Source organism: Gavia stellata, chromosome Z (assembly GCF_030936135.1).
Source record: "Gavia stellata isolate bGavSte3 chromosome Z, bGavSte3.hap2, whole genome shotgun sequence".
Lineage (NCBI taxonomy): Eukaryota > Metazoa > Chordata > Aves > Gaviiformes > Gaviidae > Gavia > Gavia stellata.
In genome coordinates, this window is record NC_082637.1 from 57,759,062 (window position 1) to 57,781,198 (window position 22,137).

A 22,137-nucleotide genomic window follows, 5' to 3' on the forward strand; every position below is an offset into this window, starting at 1 on the left:
TTTTTACACGATGCTTTTTAGGAAGATAAATTATTTCCATAGTGTCTGTGTTTGAACAGCAAAATACTTGGAAAAACGGATGTATCACGAGTAGAGAAAGTAGTTCTGGATTTTGTGAGCCCTTAAGTTACTTACGATGTTCTTACCAAAAGTGAGTCAACTGTGACCTGTAGTGAAGAAATGTTATGAATGAAAATGTTAGGAAAAAAGGTTATGCAGTGCTTTTGAATGCTCTCTTGAATATAAAATCCTCTTCCACATGTGTAAGAATTTTATTCCATGTTTACTAGTTTATTGAAATAGGTTTTACTATGTCAAAACACTGCAAGTTCTGTGGAAAGACCAATAATGATTTATGTCAATCTTTTCTGTTTAGGTAAGAATGCCTTCTGCTTTTTAAGAGTGCATGCAGAGTTGACTTCCATATACTTTGACAAATGCTTTAAACTGATTATTTGATTTGATAGATCTTATAACAATAAAGTCCTAATAGCAAGTGACACTGGTAGTAAGGCTGTTTCCTACAAAATGGATTAGATTTAGAAAGGTGAGAAGGATTAGTTAAGTATAAACGACAGATTATGCTGTTGTACAGATTTACTTTGAGTATATTTAATGGGTCCTCTATAAGAAAACTTATATTAATGAGCATAAATTTAAAGCCTTTAGGAAGCTTTGAGTTACTGGCTTCAGAACTGCTGTGCAACCTTGATCCATTGTGTGTGAGATACAAAATAAATAATTGTCCTAGTTCAGTGTTTTAAGGCCTTTGGAAAGAGTGGCTAGTTTGTTTTACAAGTGAATATCTAAAGTTACAGACCTAAGGCAATGTCTGGAGTTGTCTGGAAGGTGGGGCACATACAGTTCATATAGAGTGCTGTATTCAATTTTCTGGGCAGTATATTTTTCTATTGTGATGCAGCAGTCAGGGTTTTTACAGAAACTGTGTTGCTGTCCTTAAATTGAGAGGCTGGCTAGGGTTCGTAAATATTTTTCCATGTTTCTATTTTGTTTTTCTTTTGTGAAATTCTATCAGATTTGAAAAACTGTTTGCTGGAAGTGCTGTTAAGTGTTCCCAGTGTTTTATTGTTACCATTTGTCACTGCTCAGTGGCTGGATATGAACAGAAGTAACTCACCTATGTGTTCACCTGGTTTTAGAATTTGGTTCTATGAGTAAATGAGTACCTTTTGGTTTTGGCAGATACATTGAATACATGTGTGACATGATGGCTGAAGAACCCATTATTCCTCACAGCAAGCCCATCCTTGTCAGATCAATCATCATGACTCCAGTTCCTCTTTTCAGTAAGCAGCGTAATGGCTGCAGGCCTTTTTGTGAAGTTTATGTGGGAGATGAGAGAGTAACTACTACCTCCCAGGAATATGACAAAATGAAGTAAGTACAGGTTATGATTTGCTCTGAAACAGCACATTACGTTTTTCTAGACTAACTTAAATACGAAGTTCTTTCTGTGAGGAGAAAGCATGATTTTGCATGTGCCAGCTCATCAGGAAGCTTCTTTAATGTATGGAACAGCTCTTCTGTCCCTTTTTAGCTGATCTTGAAAGGTAAATCGTGGGGAAGAGACAATTTGGTTATAATAGCAGCTTGGATCTCTTCCTGCAGAAAGCAAGGATGGAGGTGGGGTGGCACAGTGAGCACTGGGAGGCAGAGGTGAGCAAGACTATATTTCCTCTTGCTCCATGTGATGTAAACTGTGAAGACTGATCCTTGCTATACCTGTACCGAACTGAACATCATCTCTCAGTCATGGAAACGTAAGGATCCCCCAGGCATGGTAGCTGTAAGGGGAGGGCTTATTAGCCCCTCTACAGCTTTGGTGTCTCCTGTTATAAAACAGCATGGGAATTGCAAATGGTCCTAGCAGTACTAGGTGTAGATAGTCACAGACAGAGAAAACATGAGAGAATACTGGAGTCCTCCTAGGTTTTCTATAAATCCAGGCCCCGTAAGGAGTTTAATGAATTTGAAGAGAGCAGGAATGGCTGTGGGTTCTTACAACAACATTTTCCCCTCTTTTTCTCTACCACTGTTCCTCAGTGGGAGTCCTAACATATCACAGCAGTGCAACTACAGTTTCTCTCTGCTCCTTTCTTTGCAACAGCTTTCTTCATAATACTCGGTCTCCTGCATTTCCCAGCAGCTCCTTGAAGGTGCGTTTCTCCCATATTTGATTTGAGAACTATGGGTTTAAATATTTCTGTTGCTGTGCTGTAGGCAACTGTTAATCTTGCTATTTTTAGAGCAGCTTTTAAGTTTTAATCATTTAGAGCTAATTCCTTCTCCGTAATAAGAACTTAAAGCAGATTTTTATGGGTTGATATTGAAGGCCTTGGAGACACCAAACTAGACAAAACCCCTTTTTTAAAACATAACCACAGTTAATTTTCTTTTTTTCAGGGAGTTTAAAATTGAAGATGGGAAAGCAGTAATTCCGCTAGGTATAACAGTCCAGGGAGATGTTCTCATTGTGATCTATCATGCCAGGTCAACACTAGGAGGCCGACTACAAGCCAAGGTAATGATAAATTTAACAGCCTACATAGAGGATTTGCTTTTTCTTGTTGCAGTTTTGTATCATACTCATAGTTGTGATCTCATAAAGTACATGGCTTTATTTGCTATTCTTTGTTCAAAGAAATGTGTGAGGTTTTCATGTACGTGGGAATTCAGCCTTTTCAAGCCTAATAAGTATGTCCATTCGTAGTGCTCTGCATGTAGATGCTTTGGTAAGCATTTCCGGAAATTACTTCAGTAGTGATAAGTTATTATATTTGCATGGAAAGCCTCTAGGCAGTTTTTTGAGGCAGTGACTTATTGCTAAGTTGCACAACAAGCCAGAACTTTTTAATTTTGTACACACAAACTGCAACCAAAGGAAAAATATCACTCGATAGAAAAGTGGAATTCCAAGGATTGTCTGTTCAAAACAGGCAAACCATGTGGGTTTGTACCCTATTTCTAGAGCCACGTTGAGTTTTTATAGCCAATTTTCTTACTGGTCTTTGTTCTCCTAGAGAGAATGCACATTTCATTTTTAATACAACTATGGATGCAAATATATTGCAAGATCACAAAAAGCTTACTAATGAAGCCTATCTTCAAATTTCTAAAGAAGCAGCATGGGTTTTGTTGTTCCAGATGGGTAACCCAAGTTAAACTTGGAGATCCATGTAAAAGATAGGAGGGGGTAGTGCAAAGTTTAGTCTAACTTGGAGTATGGTGAAAATTGATCCATAGGTTCTTCAGACAGTTCCCATACATTTGGGGCAAACAAGCATATTCATACATATCTACTATTACTGAAATTATTTTCCCAATGTGTTTTATGCTTTGTGTGTAGAAAGGTGAGTATCAAATCTTGTTATGTTGCAGAGGTTCAAGACTTTCTTAAATGTCCCCAGGGTGCTATGGGGCCAGATCTTACAGAACATCCTAAAACTGAAAGCTCAGCAAAATGATTCTCTAATGCACAAAAATAACTAGTCTATGGTTCAAGGTCATAAGTGAAGAAGGCAGACAACTGGGGAAAATTCAGCCAAGGTTAGCTTATACTCCTTGTGCAATCTCAGTTTCACTGATGATGGGGTTTCTTTGATGTGGTTTCTCTGGCATTTATTCACTAATTGGAAAAGATTAGAGTTTTCTTATCCACCTGCTATAACACATGGTACATCAACGGTGTTTGTGACGATCTGGGTTTGGAGATTTGATGGAACAATATTCAATGTGTCCTTAGTTTTACGTTGTCTGAATTGCCCCCTGAAGTTCTCTGCATAACTATATGGAGATCAACCACCATCTTTCAATATTGCTGTTAGGTGCCTAGAGCTGGGCATTGTGAATGTCTCCCACTTGCTCACAGTTGATTGGAGAGAGGATTTAGTTTATCTTCTAGGAAGTGTCTTGCATAGCAAGTGATTAAGAAAACTGATTTAATAGGGTGTTCAGGTTTTCATATGTAGTTCAGGGTAGGAATGGATGGATCAGAGAAACTCTCTGCAGTATGTCCATGTCTCTCTTGTACCGAGGAGCCCAGCACTGGACACAGGACGTCAGATGTAGCCTCACCAGTGCTGGATAGAGGGGAAAGATCACCTCCTTCGACCTGCTGGCAGTGCTTTACCTGTTACTTGACTTCTGGTTATGATGTTCAATAAGTGCTCATTTACAAGGAAAGCTTTCATCATTCAATTTTATTATATCATATTTACTGGACTAATACTGTATGACTTGCTTTGTAAGAACTGGTAAGACTATTCCACATGTGTTGTAACTAAAGCCAGGGAACAAATACAATGTGGATTTTAGTTTGCTGTAATTTGGATTTGTGCAAGACGAGGAGCTACATGAACCTTCTATAGTAGCGTTTTCTGGATTCTCACATGCAGATCAGGCATGGAAAAGTAGTTTTTCTGTCAGCAGAAGAAATGGTTGGGAAAGTTGAATGGTTATAACGAATCAGTTTGGAAAAGCTCTATAATTCTGTCTGGGATGAATGGTTGACTTGCGAAGTTGCACAGGAAAAGGAACTCTTTGCATGTCTTATAGCACATTTAAAAGGACACTTCATATTTAAAACTGTTCTGAATGGACTCTTTATATACGACATATATTTCTTGATTAGGGTATTGCACAACGAGTTTGAGTGTGTGTTACTCAGAAAATTAATAAGGGTCATGCAGTTTCAGCCTCTAGAATAGGGTCTGGAAATACTTAACAGACTCTGATAGTCTGTTTTGAGGTTAGTGATGAGAGGCATCCTGGTTCAAGTTCTCTTTGTTTCTGGTAGCAATAGATTTATCTATGTTCTGTCTTAAACTGCATTTAAATCTCTCAAGATAAAGTGTACGTGGAATTAACTGAAACAGTAGCAAAGCAAACACTTTAAATTTAAATACTGAAAATACTTTGCATAACACCATGCATACTGTTCATGTGGATTGATGCAATTTCCCTGTATTTCATGTTTTCAACAGATGGCTTCAATGAAGATGTTTCAGATTCAGTTCCACACAGGTTTTGTGCCTCGAAATGCCACCACAGTGAAATTTGCTAAGTATGTTGACACCCTATTGTAGGAGACTGGATGAAGTTTTATTTGAAACTATTTAACCTGCCAAACCAACTTATGGTGGGGAGGAGGAAATCTAGTCAGTGTAGGAAGTAGATGACTTTGATTGCAATAAGAAGATTCTTTTGTTTTCTCACCTCAAGGAAACTGAGGGTTTTGTTCATGATGCAAAAAAAAATTCATGTACCAAAATACCACCTGTTTAAAATATATAGAAAAAGTAAACAAATACAGCATGTTTTAACTTCAAAGCAATTAATATAATGCTTCTGTCTTGGACTGCAGTGAATTTAATCTAGTTAGCCATCAGTATCAAGAATCTAATTGTATGCATCTTTGCAGGTATGATCTGGATGCCTGTGACATACAAGAAAAATACCCTGATTTATTTCAAGTCAATCTGGAAGTAGAGGTGGAGCCCAGAGATAGACCTAGCTGTGAACAGCCGCCGTGGGACAACATGAATATAAAGGGACTGAATCCCAAGATCCTTTTCTCCACCCGAGAGGAACAACAAGAGATTTTATCAAAATTTGGTAATGAAGCTCCTGAAAAACTAGAGAACATGAAGTTTCTAATGTACTTAGCATTGGAGGCTTTTGTTTGATTTCTGACATTCCTTTAAGTGAAATAAATTTAAAAGATGGCTTTTTGTAAATATCACTTAAAAATTTGCATTGTATAAAGGAATATAAATTATCCTCCAATAATGGATTATAATTATCCTTGTCTCACCTCTGCTGTCATTTCATTTGCTTGCTTTAAAGTTATGAATATGCTATTTGCAGGGATTTTAGCAAATGAAATTGTGGCAGCCGGGATTTGTAGGTAAAATGTCTTGAAAGAACTATATTTGGCTAAACTGGCACCACTATTTCACGTAAAATCATCTGAATGTTCCTCACAAAATGTCTTAACTAAAAACGTTTTTATCGAGGTCCTTCTTACGCATAGCCAAGTAATGTTGTAATTCAATTTCTCAACTTTTCCTAACGTGGTCCAGCAGATGTTTAATTTTTTTAGTACTACGTATTCTATGCTTCATGTGTAGATGCCTGCATTAATTCCTGTTAATGCTGTTCAGTATCTTTCTTCTTTCCCTGGTATCAGTAATTAGCTTTGACATGTTCATTAAGGCTCTTAAGCCTTCTCTGTGCTTCCAGGATAAAAAGCGTGATGGAATTATTATGGTGATTTTACTACACCATACATGAGATCTTACTCTCTGCTCTTAATGTGGTACATCTTAATTACATCTCTTTTGATACAAGGTAGTGGCTGCTGTCTTACCTTTTTTTTTTTAGCAGGATAAGTTTGGTTTGTGTTATGATTTAGATAATTTACTAGCTAACTTAGTTTATATAGATTTTAAAGATCCTACTATGAACACAACTCTCAGCTTACTAAAATTAAGGTGTTTCATTGATAATGAGGATCTGTAAAAATTACTCTAAGTCGCTTATTTTCTGATTGATAAATGAAATGTAAGGGTCTTAAATTCCATTGAAAATATTTAGTAAAACTGATGGAAAGGGAATAGGACAAGAGCAAGTGCTGTGAACTGGTTTTATAAAACTTGGCATATTAAAATTGAATTTGGACTATTTAATTAAACATGAGCTTTCGTGTATGTTTTCTGAGACAGACTATTTTTTCAGCATCTCTGTAAGCTGCAACTGAGTATGCGGAAGGAGGGTGACAAAGTGCTTTACCAGTTTGGTATTTAGATTTAGACAAATAGCTTTCTCCCAAGCATTCATCCCATTGTTTTCAAACAGTGGATGAACACTTACTAATTTAGGGAGTTGTCTTACTTGCCTTGAGGAAACCTCCTCTTCGGGAGATGATACAGCAGTAGGTAACTCAGCCCAACTCAGTCTTACCCAAGAGTCACTTAATATCTGATCTCAGTAAAATAAGAAATGTAAGGAGTAGTTAGTCACAGCACAGAGTGCATTACTTAACTCCTTTGAGGTGTTTGCTAACAACTCCGTTTTTTCTCTGGCTTTATATTCTGGGTTTTTTCTATACCTGTGTTTGTTCTTTTCTGATGTTCTGTTCCTTATTGCAGATGTTGTTCATAGCTCTTGCCTATATTAGGGGATGGTTGGTTCATAGCTCTTGTCTATATTAGGGGATGGTTGGTACAAGTGACCTGTTAATTCCATTTTCCTACAAATGTGAATAGAATGCTTGAGTGTTTTGCTATGACTCTGATTTAATTTAATGTTCTAGTTGAACATAGGGTCTTACCAGCCTTTGCAGTTGAAACAAAGTTAATAATGCTGCTTTCAAATGGGGGCTGGGGATGGGAGTTTGCCTTTGCAGAGTACTTTGAGACAGTTTTTTTGCAATAGCAGTCAGTCTGCAAGTCAAATACCAGCTGCTATGACCAGGGTTGAGTTTTAGAAGTTACTCTCTAAGGGTTCTGTCTTAAAATCTATCTTGTAGGGAAACCAGAGCTGCCTAGACAGCCAGGTTCAACTGCACAATATGAAGCAGAAGCATCCCAGCTGGAGCAGTCTTTAGAAAGTGCACCTACTGAGACAGAATCCCCACACAGCAGTAGTACTGATGGAAATAACTTCTTTCATTCTCTGGACTGGAAAGGTACAGGTTTTTCTCTGAAGTAACTATTTGTATGTTCGTTGCCTTGTACACCTTCCAATGAGTGCTTAAGCCTTCTTGTGCAACAAAAGTCACTATTTCATCAGACCATGAGAAAAAGTTATTTAAAGAGTGAGCTCTGCTGGTTACCAAGTGGTCATTCCACTTCATTTGGGTAAACACCAAATAATGGTTTTTGGTATTGTGTGTACCTTAAATGCTGAGCTAAATTTTTCTTTTTCTGCAAAAACGTTAACCTTAAAGGAAGCCTTTGCATTCCCACAGCCCCACTTAGGCTGGCTGAGAACAGAGGAAACAAAGTAGACTAGCCAGTGTCTGGATCAGTATGCATGGACTGAGAAAATGTAACTTTATAGTGCATGTGTAAGCCCTTTTTCTGGGTTCTGCTTTGTTGTCAAGAATGTCAGTAACTGCTTATGCTGTCATTGAATGCCATCGTTGAGTGGAGCAGCAGTTACTGATAGATCTTCTAAGCCATAAGTGGTATGATGTCCTGAGGTGCATGTCCAAGTCAGTCTCATCTTGAAAAAAATTGTAATTCCTGCCCTTGCAGAGTGGCAAGTATGGTAGTGAACTGCCCCTTTGCCTGCCCTGTACAAAGAGGTGGTAGGCAACAGTTAGTTCTTCTTTTTTCATCAATTCTTTTGGGAGCTTTGATTAATTAAGGATTGGTTTCATATGGTCTCACCATATAAGTCTGTCTTATCCTAGTTGCCAGAAGAATCCTGGTAATCTAAAGCTGTTATTTCTTTTTATTCAAGAAGGAAAAAGTCCAGAAAGTGGAATAGAGGACAGTTCATCTAAAAATGATCGTGTTCAACTATCTGATGACAGGGAGGAGAGTGATCCTTCAGATGAGGAATTCCCTACATTTCCAGGTGAAGAAAGTGCAGTAATTGTTGATGAAAAAGACACTCTTACTCCAGAAGGCGAGTTGCTTTTTGAAGCCAATTTTGAAGCTCCATCTGCACCGTTACAAAAATCTCTTCCTGAAGAGAATGTAGACTTACTGGGACTAGACTCTGGTATTTCACCAGAACAGAAACAACCTATTTCAGAAATAAACTCTTCATCAAGTAATGCAGACTTGTTGAACAATCTGTTTGTGGGTGATGCATCACAGATTTCAGAAGAGGCCACTGGAGATCTCCTTGGACAAGGAACAGATTTCTTCTTCAGCCAGTCTCGGTGTCCAGCTGCTACTCAGGGTACGTCTTCAGCCGCAGCCATGTCTTCAGGTACGTAAATTTAACATTTGTACTCTTTGGCTGGCCAACAGATAAAAACTGCTGTTTGCATTGTTCTTAGAAAATTAGTACTGTGTTTTGACCTGTACACTGAAGACATTAGTCTATAGCAAGAATCTGCATAGAATAGGTGTTTTTACTGCATGAAGGAGACAAAGTGCTGTATTATCCAGATATTTTGTTATGTTGCCCATATCCTATTAGCTTTAAAACATGCAAACAGAAAAGTACCAAATTTTGAATTTAAAGGAGATTCGGTATTCTTAAAGAATCCATAGCTTTCTTGTACAAATGTTACATGCTAGATCCTTTTCTAAATCCACATGTAAATAACTTCTCTTCCTAAGGCATAGAATTGTAATAACTTACTACTTTCTTGCACTTTTATGTAAAGCAATAGTATTAGATGTCGTACAGAACTGCGCTGCTTAGGTCAAACGTCTGTGTGGTATTTTTGAGTGTTAATCACATAAGACTGCTAGGCAACTGGAAATCCTGTAGATTACTGTTCAAACCAGTAGGATAATGGTACTGCTAAAAGGTGTTTTTTTGTTGGTTTTGGTGATCTTGTTGGCAGGTCTGTGTCCTGCAAGAAAATGTTACACACTGCTACTTATTCAGTATTTAAAACAAGGTGGGTTAGTTTAGAGGTTCTGTTCCTCTTACTAATGCATAGTTAGTTCTTTGTCACATGACTAAACTTCTGGGAATAGCAATTCTCTGCCTGAAGCTACAGTGAGATTTTTGGGAAAATTAGTCAAATAATCTGGGAGACTGTTACAAGGTTTAGCTTATTTGCATGAAGATAATTTGCACTAAAAGCTTTAATCTACATACAGCTACGAAGTGTTTTTGTAGAGCATTTAGGTGATTTCAAGTATTTCTTTTGAAGCAACTCAGTATTGAACTTTGTTACTGTGGTCAATGAAAAATCACCTAATTTACCTTTTTTACATAGGCAGAATTCTGTAAAAGAAGCTTTATTACTTTATCTGTCTTTAACTATGCCTTTCTTACCTACTCCATAAAACACCTGAGCCAGTAATCATGTATGTATCTCATTCCACTTTTTAATTGGGTAAGAGAAAAATAATTGCAGAAGTGAGACTATTTGGCTACTGTTGTATTTCAGTTTGCACATCAAACTTTTACTTGAGGTTTTGTGTACGTGCAATGCTGTAGTAAGATAGTTTGACAATCCAGGTTTTCTTTTTTGAAGTGTTCCTGAGTTCCTGTACAATGTGGTCATCACCTCAGGATGTGCTAGGGCACTGTGGCAGGATTATTCCTTTTCTTCAGCTTCTCAATGAATCTGACAGGAGTCCCTGGGCTCTTGAGGATTTTGACCCTAGACGGCAGCAGAAACTGGAATATCTCGGGCATGACTCCAGCTGACTGTCACATGTTACCCCATGCTGACTATAAATACTCTTCCAATTAGTTTTTTCTTCCTAGTCTCTAGTGATCACTAGAGACCTGTGGAAAGCCTTCCTTCTGTTGGTTTTCATTCTTGATATGCTTTCTGCCCCAGAGTCACCAATGCCTTCAAGTCAAAGTGGTAGTATGAATGTTTTACTTGATATTCTTTTTAGTAGTTTAATAGTCTGTTTGTTTAAATTCTTTGGAGGGGCATTATAGAGCATTTAACAAATGTAATTCTTCTGTTTATACGCAGATGATCACACAAATTTAATGTGTGTCTTACATGGATTAAATTAACAATGTTATTGAATGTATGCAGCCTTGCTAAGGACTTCTTTGAAGATATAGCTGTTCATATTGTGTATGGCTGAAGTACTTTTTGTACCAACATGAAAGTACAGATGTCTAGAGGAAGGGACAGATGGTGACTCTTTGCCACAAAAAATTCTCATAAGGCTGTTGCAGTTACCAATGCGAACTTTGCTTTTTGGTTGTGCCCCCAGACAAGCGGCTTTTCCAACTTCGTTTATTCTAAAATTTGTTGTAAGATAATTTTGTTTTCTGCTTCTTTTTTAGCTGATCCTTTTGATCCATTCACAATGTCATCAAGTTCAGAGAATCAAGCCTTTTCTGGTCCAGACCTCTTTGGGGACTTTCTTAATCCAAGCTCAGCATCTGCAGCTGGTACATTTCCTTCCACACACAGTTCACTTCCGCCTTCTTCCAGTTCAGATTTCTTAAATTTAGGTAAGTGTGCTTCTGGTGTTCTGTTTCTCAACAGTTTCTGCTGCTCTGTGCATTTGTTTTTCAGCTTAGTCAAGGTGGATTAGTGTCTTAATCGATCCACTTGTTGTGACTGCTGTTTTAATTAGCTCCATGTTCTAGGAACGCAGATACAAATGCACCAAGTAGCAAGGATTTCCTGTATAATGTCATGCTAATATTTATGATGCGAGATGATTTCTAGCATGGCTAACCTTCTTTTAGGAGCTGGAGTTTCCCCTAAAAGCTCTTAAAACTGAGGATACACAAACACCTGCAAACTTACTTTCTAGATGGCAGAATGCTATTTGGCTTGTATTCAGATTTTAAAGATTTTCTGGAAGCCTTGGAAAAGAAATGAGCAAGTCAAGTTATAGTACAGCCAGTTCTTAAAATGCAAGCTGAGGCTAGCTTGGACCTTCTTGACCTGAATGCATTATGGTAATATACTTACGGAGACATTATGTAATACTGTAATCTTACTTGTTTCATTTAATTTCTCTGTATTCTTGGTTTTATTTTAAAATCTATTCATCTTTAAACAAAAAGCTTTGTGATATGTTTGGTCTTGCTGTATCTCCACCTAAGCATGTTATTTCCAAATGTTACTAAATAAGCATGCTTATTCTTTAGAGAAACATATCCTTGCAAAAACGGTGGAGTGGTAGAGCCAGAAGTGTTTTTTAAATCTGATTTTCAAAGAAAAGTGTGGGTCCTCTCTGTAGGGATGTGAGCTGTGGTCAGTCTGTAACAGCTCTTCTCTGCTGCTCCTTCCTCCTCACTCTGTTCCCCTGCTCCTGCGTGGGTCTTTCCCACAGGATACAGTCTTTGAAGAACATGGGTCTCTGTAGGGTATGGTCCTTCAGGAACAGACTGCTCCAGTGTGGGTCCCCCATTGGCTGCAGCTCCTGCAAGGAGCCTGCTGCTGTGTGGGCTCCTCTCCATGGGCTGCAGCTTACTCCAGGGTATGTCCACCATGTGTGGTATCCTCCACAGGCTGCAGTGTGGATGTTTGCTCCACTGTTGTCCTCTCCACAGACTGCAGGGGAATCTCCACTCTGGCACCTGGAGCACCTCCTCCTCCTCCTTCTCCACTGACCTTGGTGTTGGCAGGGCTGTTTCTCTCACTTTTCTCACTCCTCTCACAGCTGCTGTGCAGCACTTCTTACGCTTTCTTACATATATTTTCCCAGAGGTGCTACCATCTTGGCTGAGGGGGCTCAGCTGTGTCTTATGGTGGGTCTGTTGGAGCCGGCTATGTCCAGCATGGAGCAGCCCAGGCCTCTCCTTGCAGAGGTCACCCCTGCCGACCCCACTTACAAACTGGAGGCAGTTAGCAATGGTGGTATCACATTCCTCACCCTGGATCCAGGAGCATTTTCTTCCCAGACCTTATTGCATGTGGTTTTGAGTTGCCCCTCCTTGTTGGACAGTTGGTGTAGCTGACCCTGCCTCTGGGTGATGCAGTCTGAGTCTTAGCTACAGAAAAACTGGATAAAAGAGATGCAGTATTTGCCTGGCTGAGATGAGGGCTTCCTTGAAATAAAAGGCTAGCCAGCCAATTGCCCTCTCTACCATGTATTTAGGTGTTATATTCCAGCTGTGGTTGCTTCTGCTGAGATCATTCCACTTGCTGCTTCCTTTGCAATATTTTTGTTCTGTCCTATCGATACAGTAACAGTTGTATATTTTAATTGTGTACTTTTGTAGTTGCCAGTCTTATGCCACTTCTAGTTATGACACTGTTGGTGTCACTGCATGTGAGGTTACCAAACAGAAGATAATTTTTTTTGTTCACTGATCTGTGAGGCAACATCTCAGCCAAAATCTATCTCACTCCAGAGGCAGGGACCTCTGGAGATCATCTAGTTGACCTGCTTAAAGCAGGGTCAAGCAGAGCAGGCTGCTCAGGACCATGTCCTTGCTGACTTTTATTATTTCTGAGGATGCAGACTCCACAACCTCTGTGGGCAACCTGTGCCAGTGTTTGACTACTCTTACAGAAGAAACATCTTGTGTTTAAATGGAGTTTCCTGTGTTTCAATTTGTACCCATTGCCTCTTGTCCTACCACTGGGCAGCACTGAGAAGAATCTGGTTCAGTCTTCTTTATTTCTTCCCTTTAAGTATTTATACACATTGATAAAATTGCCCACCCCCAGTCCTTCTTTTCTCCAGGTTAAACAATACCAGTACCCTCAGCCTGTCCTCATATTAGAGGTGCTCCAATCCCTACATGACAGAGAACCCTTTTTTGTACTAAATTTAAGTTGGAAAAATACATAAATGCGAATTTCTGCTCTCTGAATGTTTACCTGCAACCTCAAGGAGACCACTGTCAATGTTTAGCTGTTAGTAACATTAGAGCAAGTATGGAAGAAAAAGAAAAATATTTTGACATCTGACTTCAATGCTTATTGTTTTATGCTTACTATTTCTGATTTTGGTTGATAACTTGCACCCTGGTAAATGCATTAGCATACCTGCCATTTTAATGTAATTTCTGGAGCTTTCTGTCAACATAGGGAAAAGATATTTAAAATGTACCCATCTTCTCTTCAGTGTGCTGTTAAACAGTGATTTCCCAGTATTTCTCCGTTGCTATGCAGGCTTTAAAAATCCTATGAAGTGGAGGAAGTGGGATAACACTTCATGCTCCTTTAAGTTTACCTTTCAAATGACAGCTTTTCTATATATTTAGCTGAAATGAAGTATGTATTTGAGCCTTTAGCATTCCATCCAGTCACAGGTATCAATTTTAGCAAGGAAGTTAGGAATATTAATAGCTATAATGCTTTTAATATGAATGAGTGTGAGTGAAAGGACATGATAACTAGTAACTGGAGAAGAAAGGGCAAATGAGAGCATGTTCTCAAATGACATATTTGGAAGAATTGCGTCTCCAAGAAGAGAGCCTGACACCCTTAAAGTCTTTGTTTCTAGATATGAATTGCTCCAAGGTAATGAGTTTGTGGCCTTACCTTGAGTCATGGACCCTGGAAGGGTTGGGATCCAGATCGTCTTGCATAGTCAGAGCAACACAAAGTAGGTAGAAATAGACTCAGAGCTGGGCTTTTTATATGCAAAACATCAGGAGTGTGAAAGAAACTAGACTAAGCCCTGTTAAACTGTGCAAGGTGGGAAGGTACAAATAAGATGGCAAGGGCCCCAATTATGGTCAGCTGCAAAATGAACACAGGAACTTAGTTACACAGGCCCCATGTTTGCAGTGAGCATCTTTTATGTATCTGAGCATGTGTCGTCTTTCATGATCATGGTCTAATTTTTTAAATTTGCTGCTGCTCTAATCTTAGATTTGGTGTCATTCTGTTGTGCCCAGTCTATAGACAGATTTTGAAATGCGTTCTACAAATGAGTACAAATGCACTTAGCTACAGTCTGAGGATATGAGGGGAGACCTTATTGCTCTCTACAATTAATTGCAAGGGGGTTGCAGATAGGTGGGTGTTGGTGTCTCTCCCAAGTGACTAGCGACAGGACAAGAGGGGGTGTTTCTGCTGGATATTAGGAAAAATTTCTTTACTGAGAGAGTGGTCAAGTATTGGAACAGGCTGCCCAGGGAGGTGGTGGAGTCAGCATCACTGGAGGCGTTCAAGGAACGTGTGGACGTGGCATTGTGGGACATGGTTTAGTGACCATGGTGGTGTTGGGTTGATGGTTGGACTTGTTGGAAAAGACCTGTAAGATCATCCTTAGTGATTCTATGAGAGAGCACAAGAAAGTGCAAACATGAGGTCATTAGTGAAAAACAATTTTAAACTCACTGAAAATAAATTCATAGTAATGTCAGTGTTCATTCAAAATAAGCTGCAGCAATGACATATGGTGAATCTACTGTTGGAGCAGTAATAAGTGTCTAGAATTAAATTTTAGTGATGGATAAGCTTTCTTTGGTTGTAAACAACTACTAAACCCCTATAGATACCAGGAGAAGAGCTCTTTCAGAACACAAGTTCAAGAACTGAATTTTAGGCTTGTATTTCTCAATGTGGCTTGAAATTTAAAATCATAGAAGTTTTAAAATATAATTTCGATTTGTAGGAAGGTAGTTCTTAAAGAATATCTGGCCTGTTAAGGCACTCTGTCCTGTAATATGAAAATGTTAAGCAGTTGCTGCTAAAAGGGCAGTGTGTTAACAAGATAATTTAATTTTCTGTGAAAAGCTGTAGTAATTTGGCAGAGAAGCTAGTAGGTGGGATGACTGTTCACTTCAACATTGATAACCTGCTCTTAAGTGGCCACACTTGCAAAAACAAGCTGTTGTCAGTAGCTGGACCATGTCCATTTTCCTTAGTAGGTATCTGTTCTGTAAGCATTTTCTGAGAACAGAAGGGGTTTGTTTGGATATGCAAGTAGCAGGTCATCTTAATGCAAGTTGAGTCAGGAATGTATTTCCCTCTGCAAGAATGAACTGATCTGATGAAAAGAGAGCAGGAGATGCGGAAGGTGATCAAAAGAAACCTGAGTGACAAGTGTAGTCTTCTCCTGCGTTAGTTTCTGTGACGACTGTGTTCTCAGTCAGGCTTTAGACAAGGTTAAAAAAACCTTGCATCATGCTAAACCAGCCTCTTGGTTCACAGAAAATCCTGTTGTCCTCTGTGATTAAAGGATTTCCTGTAGAGATGACAAGTTAAATAAAGAAAACCTAATGTGAAGTTGTGTGTAGGATATAGTAAAACGCAATCTCTTATTTTGGGAAGCTGGAAAGTGTGATCTGATTACCACCGTCTTACATATTAGCTTGGTTTGAGCAGTGTTAGTAAAGAACTATGCCCTGACCTCCAGTGGTTTACTGCTGTATGGCTAAGGATTATAAATATGTGCATTAAAGAACTGAAGGGAAAAGCAGGTATGGATCAGCTGGCCCGTGATCTCAGTTGCTTCAATTTCCAGAGTATTTAGCTATGCTTCATGTTTTACCCTTCCTTTAGACACTCTGCTCCTTTATCTTAATGTGTCTGTATGAACTCCAGTGTGCCAGGTTACAAAAACAAGGGATTCAGCAAGTGGTCTCATCATAACTCTTCAGAATATGTAGAAGTCAGAGTATCATGTTGGTATAGCTATTTCTTGATGTTAAAATCTGTTGTAATGCCCAAGTTGTACAACTAGAAAGAATATAGCATAAGAATAAACAGTTCCAGGAGGTGATTAATCTTATCTGTTCAGTATATTGCACATTGTACTCCAGATTTTTCTGATAGAAGTGTAGTTGGATGTATGTGAGCTTGTACTACTTTTAGTGAATTTACTGCTGTACCTAGCAGTAGGCTACTCCCTGCTTTGTTCAGAGTGGGGACTGCTTAAACCAGCAGTTATAAAACACCTGATTCCCATAGTGTGTTCTCAGTTTTTGAATGCATTCAACTGTAGTTTACTTCATTGTTATTTCTCTCAACTTGGTTTTATCATAGGAAAAGTGTTAATTCTCTAAGTGTTTGTAAATTTCCTTATGCTTCTGTAAAAAAAACTTGTAATAGCAGAGATAATAAGCAAAAATTACTTCTAGCTTAATCAATACTACTATTAATTCAAGGCCCACTTAAAGTTTGAGAGTGGCATATGGTACAGCAAATTTCTAAACTAATGTATAGACACTTGGATACTTCGATATTTATAGCCAGTGACACTGCTGTGTAGCAGATAGTGGGGGTCCTGCGTACTGAGGCAAATACACACTGTTTCTCCTGTGGTTTCAGAGGCAGGGAAATGAGGCTTAAGAATGGAGAAAGGGCTGAAAATTGTATTGTACCTTCAGAAGACTTTGGCGGCTACTTCGTGCAGTTTATTCAGATGTTTTCCTTCACATGTGGCAGAGATGACTGCTGTAATATAGGCTCTTGGCAGATGTTTGTTGCAGAGTATTTGATGTGCTCTCTCTGCAATTGTAAGATCTAAGTATAAACAGAATTAGTGGATTGAGGTGGTGGAGGGGATTTTTAATTTTCTTCAAATTTTTTCCTCAAATAAGATAAAATAGCTTGTGTGATTTGGTATCAATATTCGGAATGTAAAATTGAGAAGCTGAGAGAAGTGAAAAGCTGTGATGTAGTAGTCAAAACATCGGAAGCATTGAAATGTCACTATTTTTGTAAGGATGCCTGGGTTAGCTTTCCAAACTGTAGGTCTTTGAAATGTCTTAGAGTACCACTAAACATACTGGTTTTGCTGAAATACCACCTCTCCCTGTAGCACTGACTGTGTTCATAGCATTGAAGGGGTGGTTACATTCAGAAGTTGCCTTGCTTCACTTTGAGTCTCTGTAAGCTGTGCTCAAAGGGAATGCTCAGGCCTGGCACGCAGCTTTGAGTGTTCCTTACCTAGGACCTGTCATTCTGAGGATGGTTCACCTCAGACTATGTGTGAGTGAGAAAGCAGGGAAACTTTTGCAAGCGTCAGGGGTGGCAGTTTTAACCATGTGTTGGATGGGACGCTTTCTAGAAGTTAGTGGAAGCACCCTTGCATCCTTTTGAATGTGACTGTTCCATTGTCTGTTTTCAGTTGGCATGGTGGTTTTGCTTTGCACATAGAAAAGCGGCTTTTATCCCTGGAGCTAGTGATTCTCAATCGTTTCTCAGAAGAGATCACTCTTCCTGTATCCTGCTCTTTGATTGCTTACATTCCTTCATGTATTGAACCTAAAAGGGCTATTAGTTTGTCAGCAGCTCCCTTTGTCATAAGAGGCCTGGGGTAGGCAAACCTGCAATTTGAAGTGACCTGACTCCATGTGTGTAGCACCCAGACTATTGAGTGATACAGAGCATCATTTCGTGAAGCACTGCTGCTTTCTGGTTACCTGCTGTGTTGTCAGGAACAGCAGTGTGCCCTGAAACCATCCCTTAGCTAGTCATTTTGCACAGGAGACCTAAGCTGTTAAATTCATAGTAATGCCTGTGCATGAAAATGTCGTCTTTATGAAGTGCATGGGATGTTTCACATACGTGTGAAGGAATTCCCGTTGTAAAACCCATCTGAGTCCTGTTTAAGGCTGCATGACTGTGTTACGGAGAAATTTAAGCAAGCCATGTAGTTGGCCATTGTAGCTGACAATGTGGTACACAGTTCTATTGGTATTGGCAAAATATCTGTTATCATGATAGTTTTCGTAATAATCAAAGGATTATTTTTTTTCTCCTGTAGGGAATTTGACACCAGAGCCACCTAAAATATCATCTTCTACAAGCCACCCCGATCTCTTAGGTGGATGGGATTCTTGGGCAGATTCCTCAGCAACTAGCAATGTAGTGTCACCACAGTTGAAGCCTCTTTTTGAAGGTATTAAGAAATTAAATTCTTCCATTAGAGGGAATAAGGAATACTCCAGACTTGGTCAGTTTAATCACTTGAAACTGCTGAACATGTTTTCATGGCTTTTTGTATTGTTGCTTTAAGGACTCCATGCTCTTGTGCTTAAATGTCCCTTTAGTAAGGCACTTGTGTGGTTTTTCAGAATAAGTTCAAGGCAGAGTAACCAAATAGTTTCAGTTGTCTATAGTGATGGTGATTCTTGTCGTGGTAAAAGATGTCATGGAGCAGAATGCTGGGGAGGTTTACATGGAGTGTTGTGGAAATAGTACTTTTAAAATTCATTCTCAATTTCCAAATACACCAAGTACCTGATACATTTTCTTATTATACAGGTCAAGCTTTTACCACAGGGAGCCAGTCCAGTGTGTCTTCAGGTCTGTCTTTCAGCCAGGCTAAATGTCAGAACTTTGATCCTTTTGCTGATCTTGCCAATCTTGGATCTGGTCTTCCAGGTAAGATCTTACTTTTAAGAGACTATACTTAATGCCTCTATGGTTTGATTTGCTTCTTGTACCAATAAATGTAACTGATAGCTTATATAAAGGAAAGTGTTTCCTTTTAATTGTTAACAACCAGCTTCAGCTTGAGGGAGTGGCTGAGAGCAGACAAGTAACACAAAAAGGTCAAATGTTTACAGAGATTGTGTGAAACATCTAGAATAGTATTTCAGAAGATAACCACAGCTGTGATTTAGAAACAGTATAAATACTTAAGGCTTCAGAATCTAGTTGAGAAGGAAAGAGAAACCAGGGTTTACTGATTCAGTAACTGAGCATGAGTTTTCTTATCTAGCACTGATTGATACTGTGCTGTGAAGGATATAAAATGAAAGCTGCTTTAAATTCTTTGTTACTTCCAAAGTGACAGTTGTTTTCCTTTTAATTCAGTAGTTTTTTCTTTTATTTCAATAGGTTTTCATAGCTCTGCTATTCAAATCTGTCGTGTTTGTAAGATGAGCATAAATCAGGCCCATACTTGTACACCATACCTTGAGCATTATGAAGATTTGTTGGTTTGTAGTAGTGTGCGCATGAAGTCATGGAAGATGAGACACATTGCAGAGTAACGCTTGTCCCAGGATGTTATATTCACCCCAAATTCAGGAGTTAGCCCTGCAGCATTCTCAAACAGCAGAAAAACTAAGGGCAATAAAAAGAGCTGAGGTCCTTGCATTTTAGGACCACACTGCCATAGCAAATGGCTGATTTGTAGCTGTTAAATGTGGCTAGCTGCCAAGAGTCCAAGGATTTGGAACAGCCTATAGTTGCTGAATTGCAGAAATGTGCTTTTCCGTTAGCTTGGAGCTGAGTGAAGTTTTATCCTGTTGCCTTGACAGTTAGCGTTGTGTATTGAATTGAGTATCCTCTTGGTGGAATTATCTCATATAAACACAAGCTAACATGCAATATTTGGCTTCATGTTGCCTGTGCATAATTACTTGCAAAATTCTAGTGTTGAAGCAGTACCAATAAGGCTGCTCTGCAGTAAACAACTTACAAAAAACTTCTAGTTTAATAATTTGGGTTAATATGGACTTGTTAAATCTATAGATAGTGTGACAATAAAAAAAACAATTTATCTTTGACTTGGAGATGCAGGTGTAGCACACACTGAACCAGTGGAAGAAATTGTACTGATTTTAGCAGGATTTAGATCTATTCGTTAGTCTTTCAGTTAACTTTCAATAGGAAAAATGATTGTGTTAAAAAGTAGCCAGATGTCACTGCTAGTTAACCTTCTCAGGCTTGAACTGAATTTTCAGGGAATTGTAAGAACAGGAGTTTGAACTTGGCTTATTTTTTGTAGGCATGTTTTGGCTTTCACATATACAAGTCATTATTCTGGAAGAAGAGTCATGAGAGTGAAAGCTGCTTAATTGGGAATGCTATATAAACAGAAAAGAAACAATAGCTAAAGGTAGTTAGTAGTGGTGTATTAGGCTAGTGGTAGGATACCAATAGTGTTCTGTGATAGTTGGTATTCTCACACTCTTCATTTCTAGGAATGATCTTGTACCAGAAAGTAGGATTGTGGCATTGAAAAGTTCCTGCTCATAGTGAAGCATTGGCTTGTCCTACAGGAAGAATTGGTCAGCCTTGAAGACTGAATTAATGAATATAGAATGCTTTGAAAGAGTAGTAGAATGAGATTATTTTTCAGTGTGTGAGGTCATGTACTCTGACTGGTAACAGGGATTTTTTTTCTCTAAATTTCACAAGTTAGAAGTGACTGAAGACTGATTTGACTGCAATTGGGTGCTTTCATGAAAAAACAGTGCAATCCTAGATTTTATCAGGTGTTGTATTTAGAGGTATGGTATGGTATCTTGTACATGGTCCTGGGGAGGCATCCTCTTGTGTAAGCTGTTATAACTGAGCAGCAGCTACAAAAGAGAGCTATCAGGAAAGCTGAGGTATGGGGAACCAGTTTTGAAAGACGAAACAGAGTTTACATTGCCATGTATACCTAGACAAGCTTGTGTGTTTTTTCTGAGGCTTTGGGATGAATAAAGGGGGGGGGGGGGGGGGGATAGAAACAAGAACAAATTAGCTTAAACTGGCTTAGAATATATTTGAGCTGAAAGAATATGTTTGAGCTGAAAGAATTAGAAATTCTTTCTAATCATCAGCAGCTGATTAATGCTGTATGTGGAGATGCAAATACTAATTCACCTTCCTTCAAGAAATAATGAGATGGGATCATAAGTTTGTCATTCAAAACCAAATAATAAAGATCTCTGGTTTTGAAGTGTCAGTATTTATTCATATCATACTTCCTGGTTGTCTTCAGGTGTGTAACCGAATTTGACCACTAGTTTTGAATTCGTGTTCTGTCATTTTCAGGGAATTCTTCTAACATAAAGAGGTCTTAATCTGTTTTAGGATGCCATAAGTGTGGTATAAAATGTTTCTCTTCCAAGAAATCTAGATGTGTCTAAACTCAGTCATCATGCTATTTTTTCCCTGTGATGTGTATATGCGACTTGTCAAGGAAGTGAGTTTCTAGGAATCTTTCCAAAGGAAGTCAATCAAGGGCAATTTATTGGTGGCTTGGTTTAGAATTAAAAAATCTCAGATTTATTCTCATCAGTGAGACAAAAAGCTGAATAATGAATTTAAAAGCTTGGAGCTTTATTCTGCTCAATTTTTTTACAGTGAGTATTGTAGAGTGGAGAAAAGGCCGTGTGTGTTCTTCCCGAAGTGAGTAGTAGGCGAAGCTGCTAAGCAGTGTTATTTATACTGGTTAAAGAAAGGAAATGGGCTAACACAATATTGACTCAATTTTTAGTGATGGACGGAGGCCTATACATCACACCAGTGTGATTACAACAGTATGTCCTGCAGGCTTCAGTGCTTTTTTACTCATGTGCGAACATTCCCTGCTAATGCTGCTGTAGAATAATCTTATCTTTCTTAAACAGTAGTGCAAGAAATCACTAGAGACTTTGAAAGCACTAATTTGAAAATACTCTCAATGTATTACATTTTCTTGATGACATATTTAGTTTTTCAGTGTCCTCTGCATATTAACGGATGTTGAAGTGTAATGAATTGGGATGCAGAACTACTGTCACTACTGAATTATTTTTCTGGCCTTAGCACGTGTCTGGCTGATCAGACAAGAGCGAATGCTTCTGCTAAAACTGACAGTT

The 22,137-nt window shown here is 38.7% G+C and overlaps 1 protein-coding gene across 1 annotated transcript in view; it reads left to right on the forward strand.

Annotated features, from left to right (window-relative positions):
- The window catches only part of GAK (cyclin G associated kinase), a 76,834-nt gene that overhangs the window by 48,901 nt on the left and 5,796 nt on the right, over positions 1–22,137 (forward strand). The window contains exons 16-24 of the mRNA XM_059833226.1: positions 1,204–1,398; positions 2,425–2,542; positions 5,004–5,083; positions 5,441–5,634; positions 7,550–7,708; positions 8,488–8,964; positions 10,972–11,142; positions 18,318–18,452; positions 18,818–18,937. Of these exons, the coding sequence (XP_059689209.1) occupies positions 1,204–1,398; positions 2,425–2,542; positions 5,004–5,083; positions 5,441–5,634; positions 7,550–7,708; positions 8,488–8,964; positions 10,972–11,142; positions 18,318–18,452; positions 18,818–18,937 (1,649 nt within the window). The remainder of the gene's footprint in view (positions 1–1,203; positions 1,399–2,424; positions 2,543–5,003; positions 5,084–5,440; positions 5,635–7,549; positions 7,709–8,487; positions 8,965–10,971; positions 11,143–18,317; positions 18,453–18,817; positions 18,938–22,137) is intronic.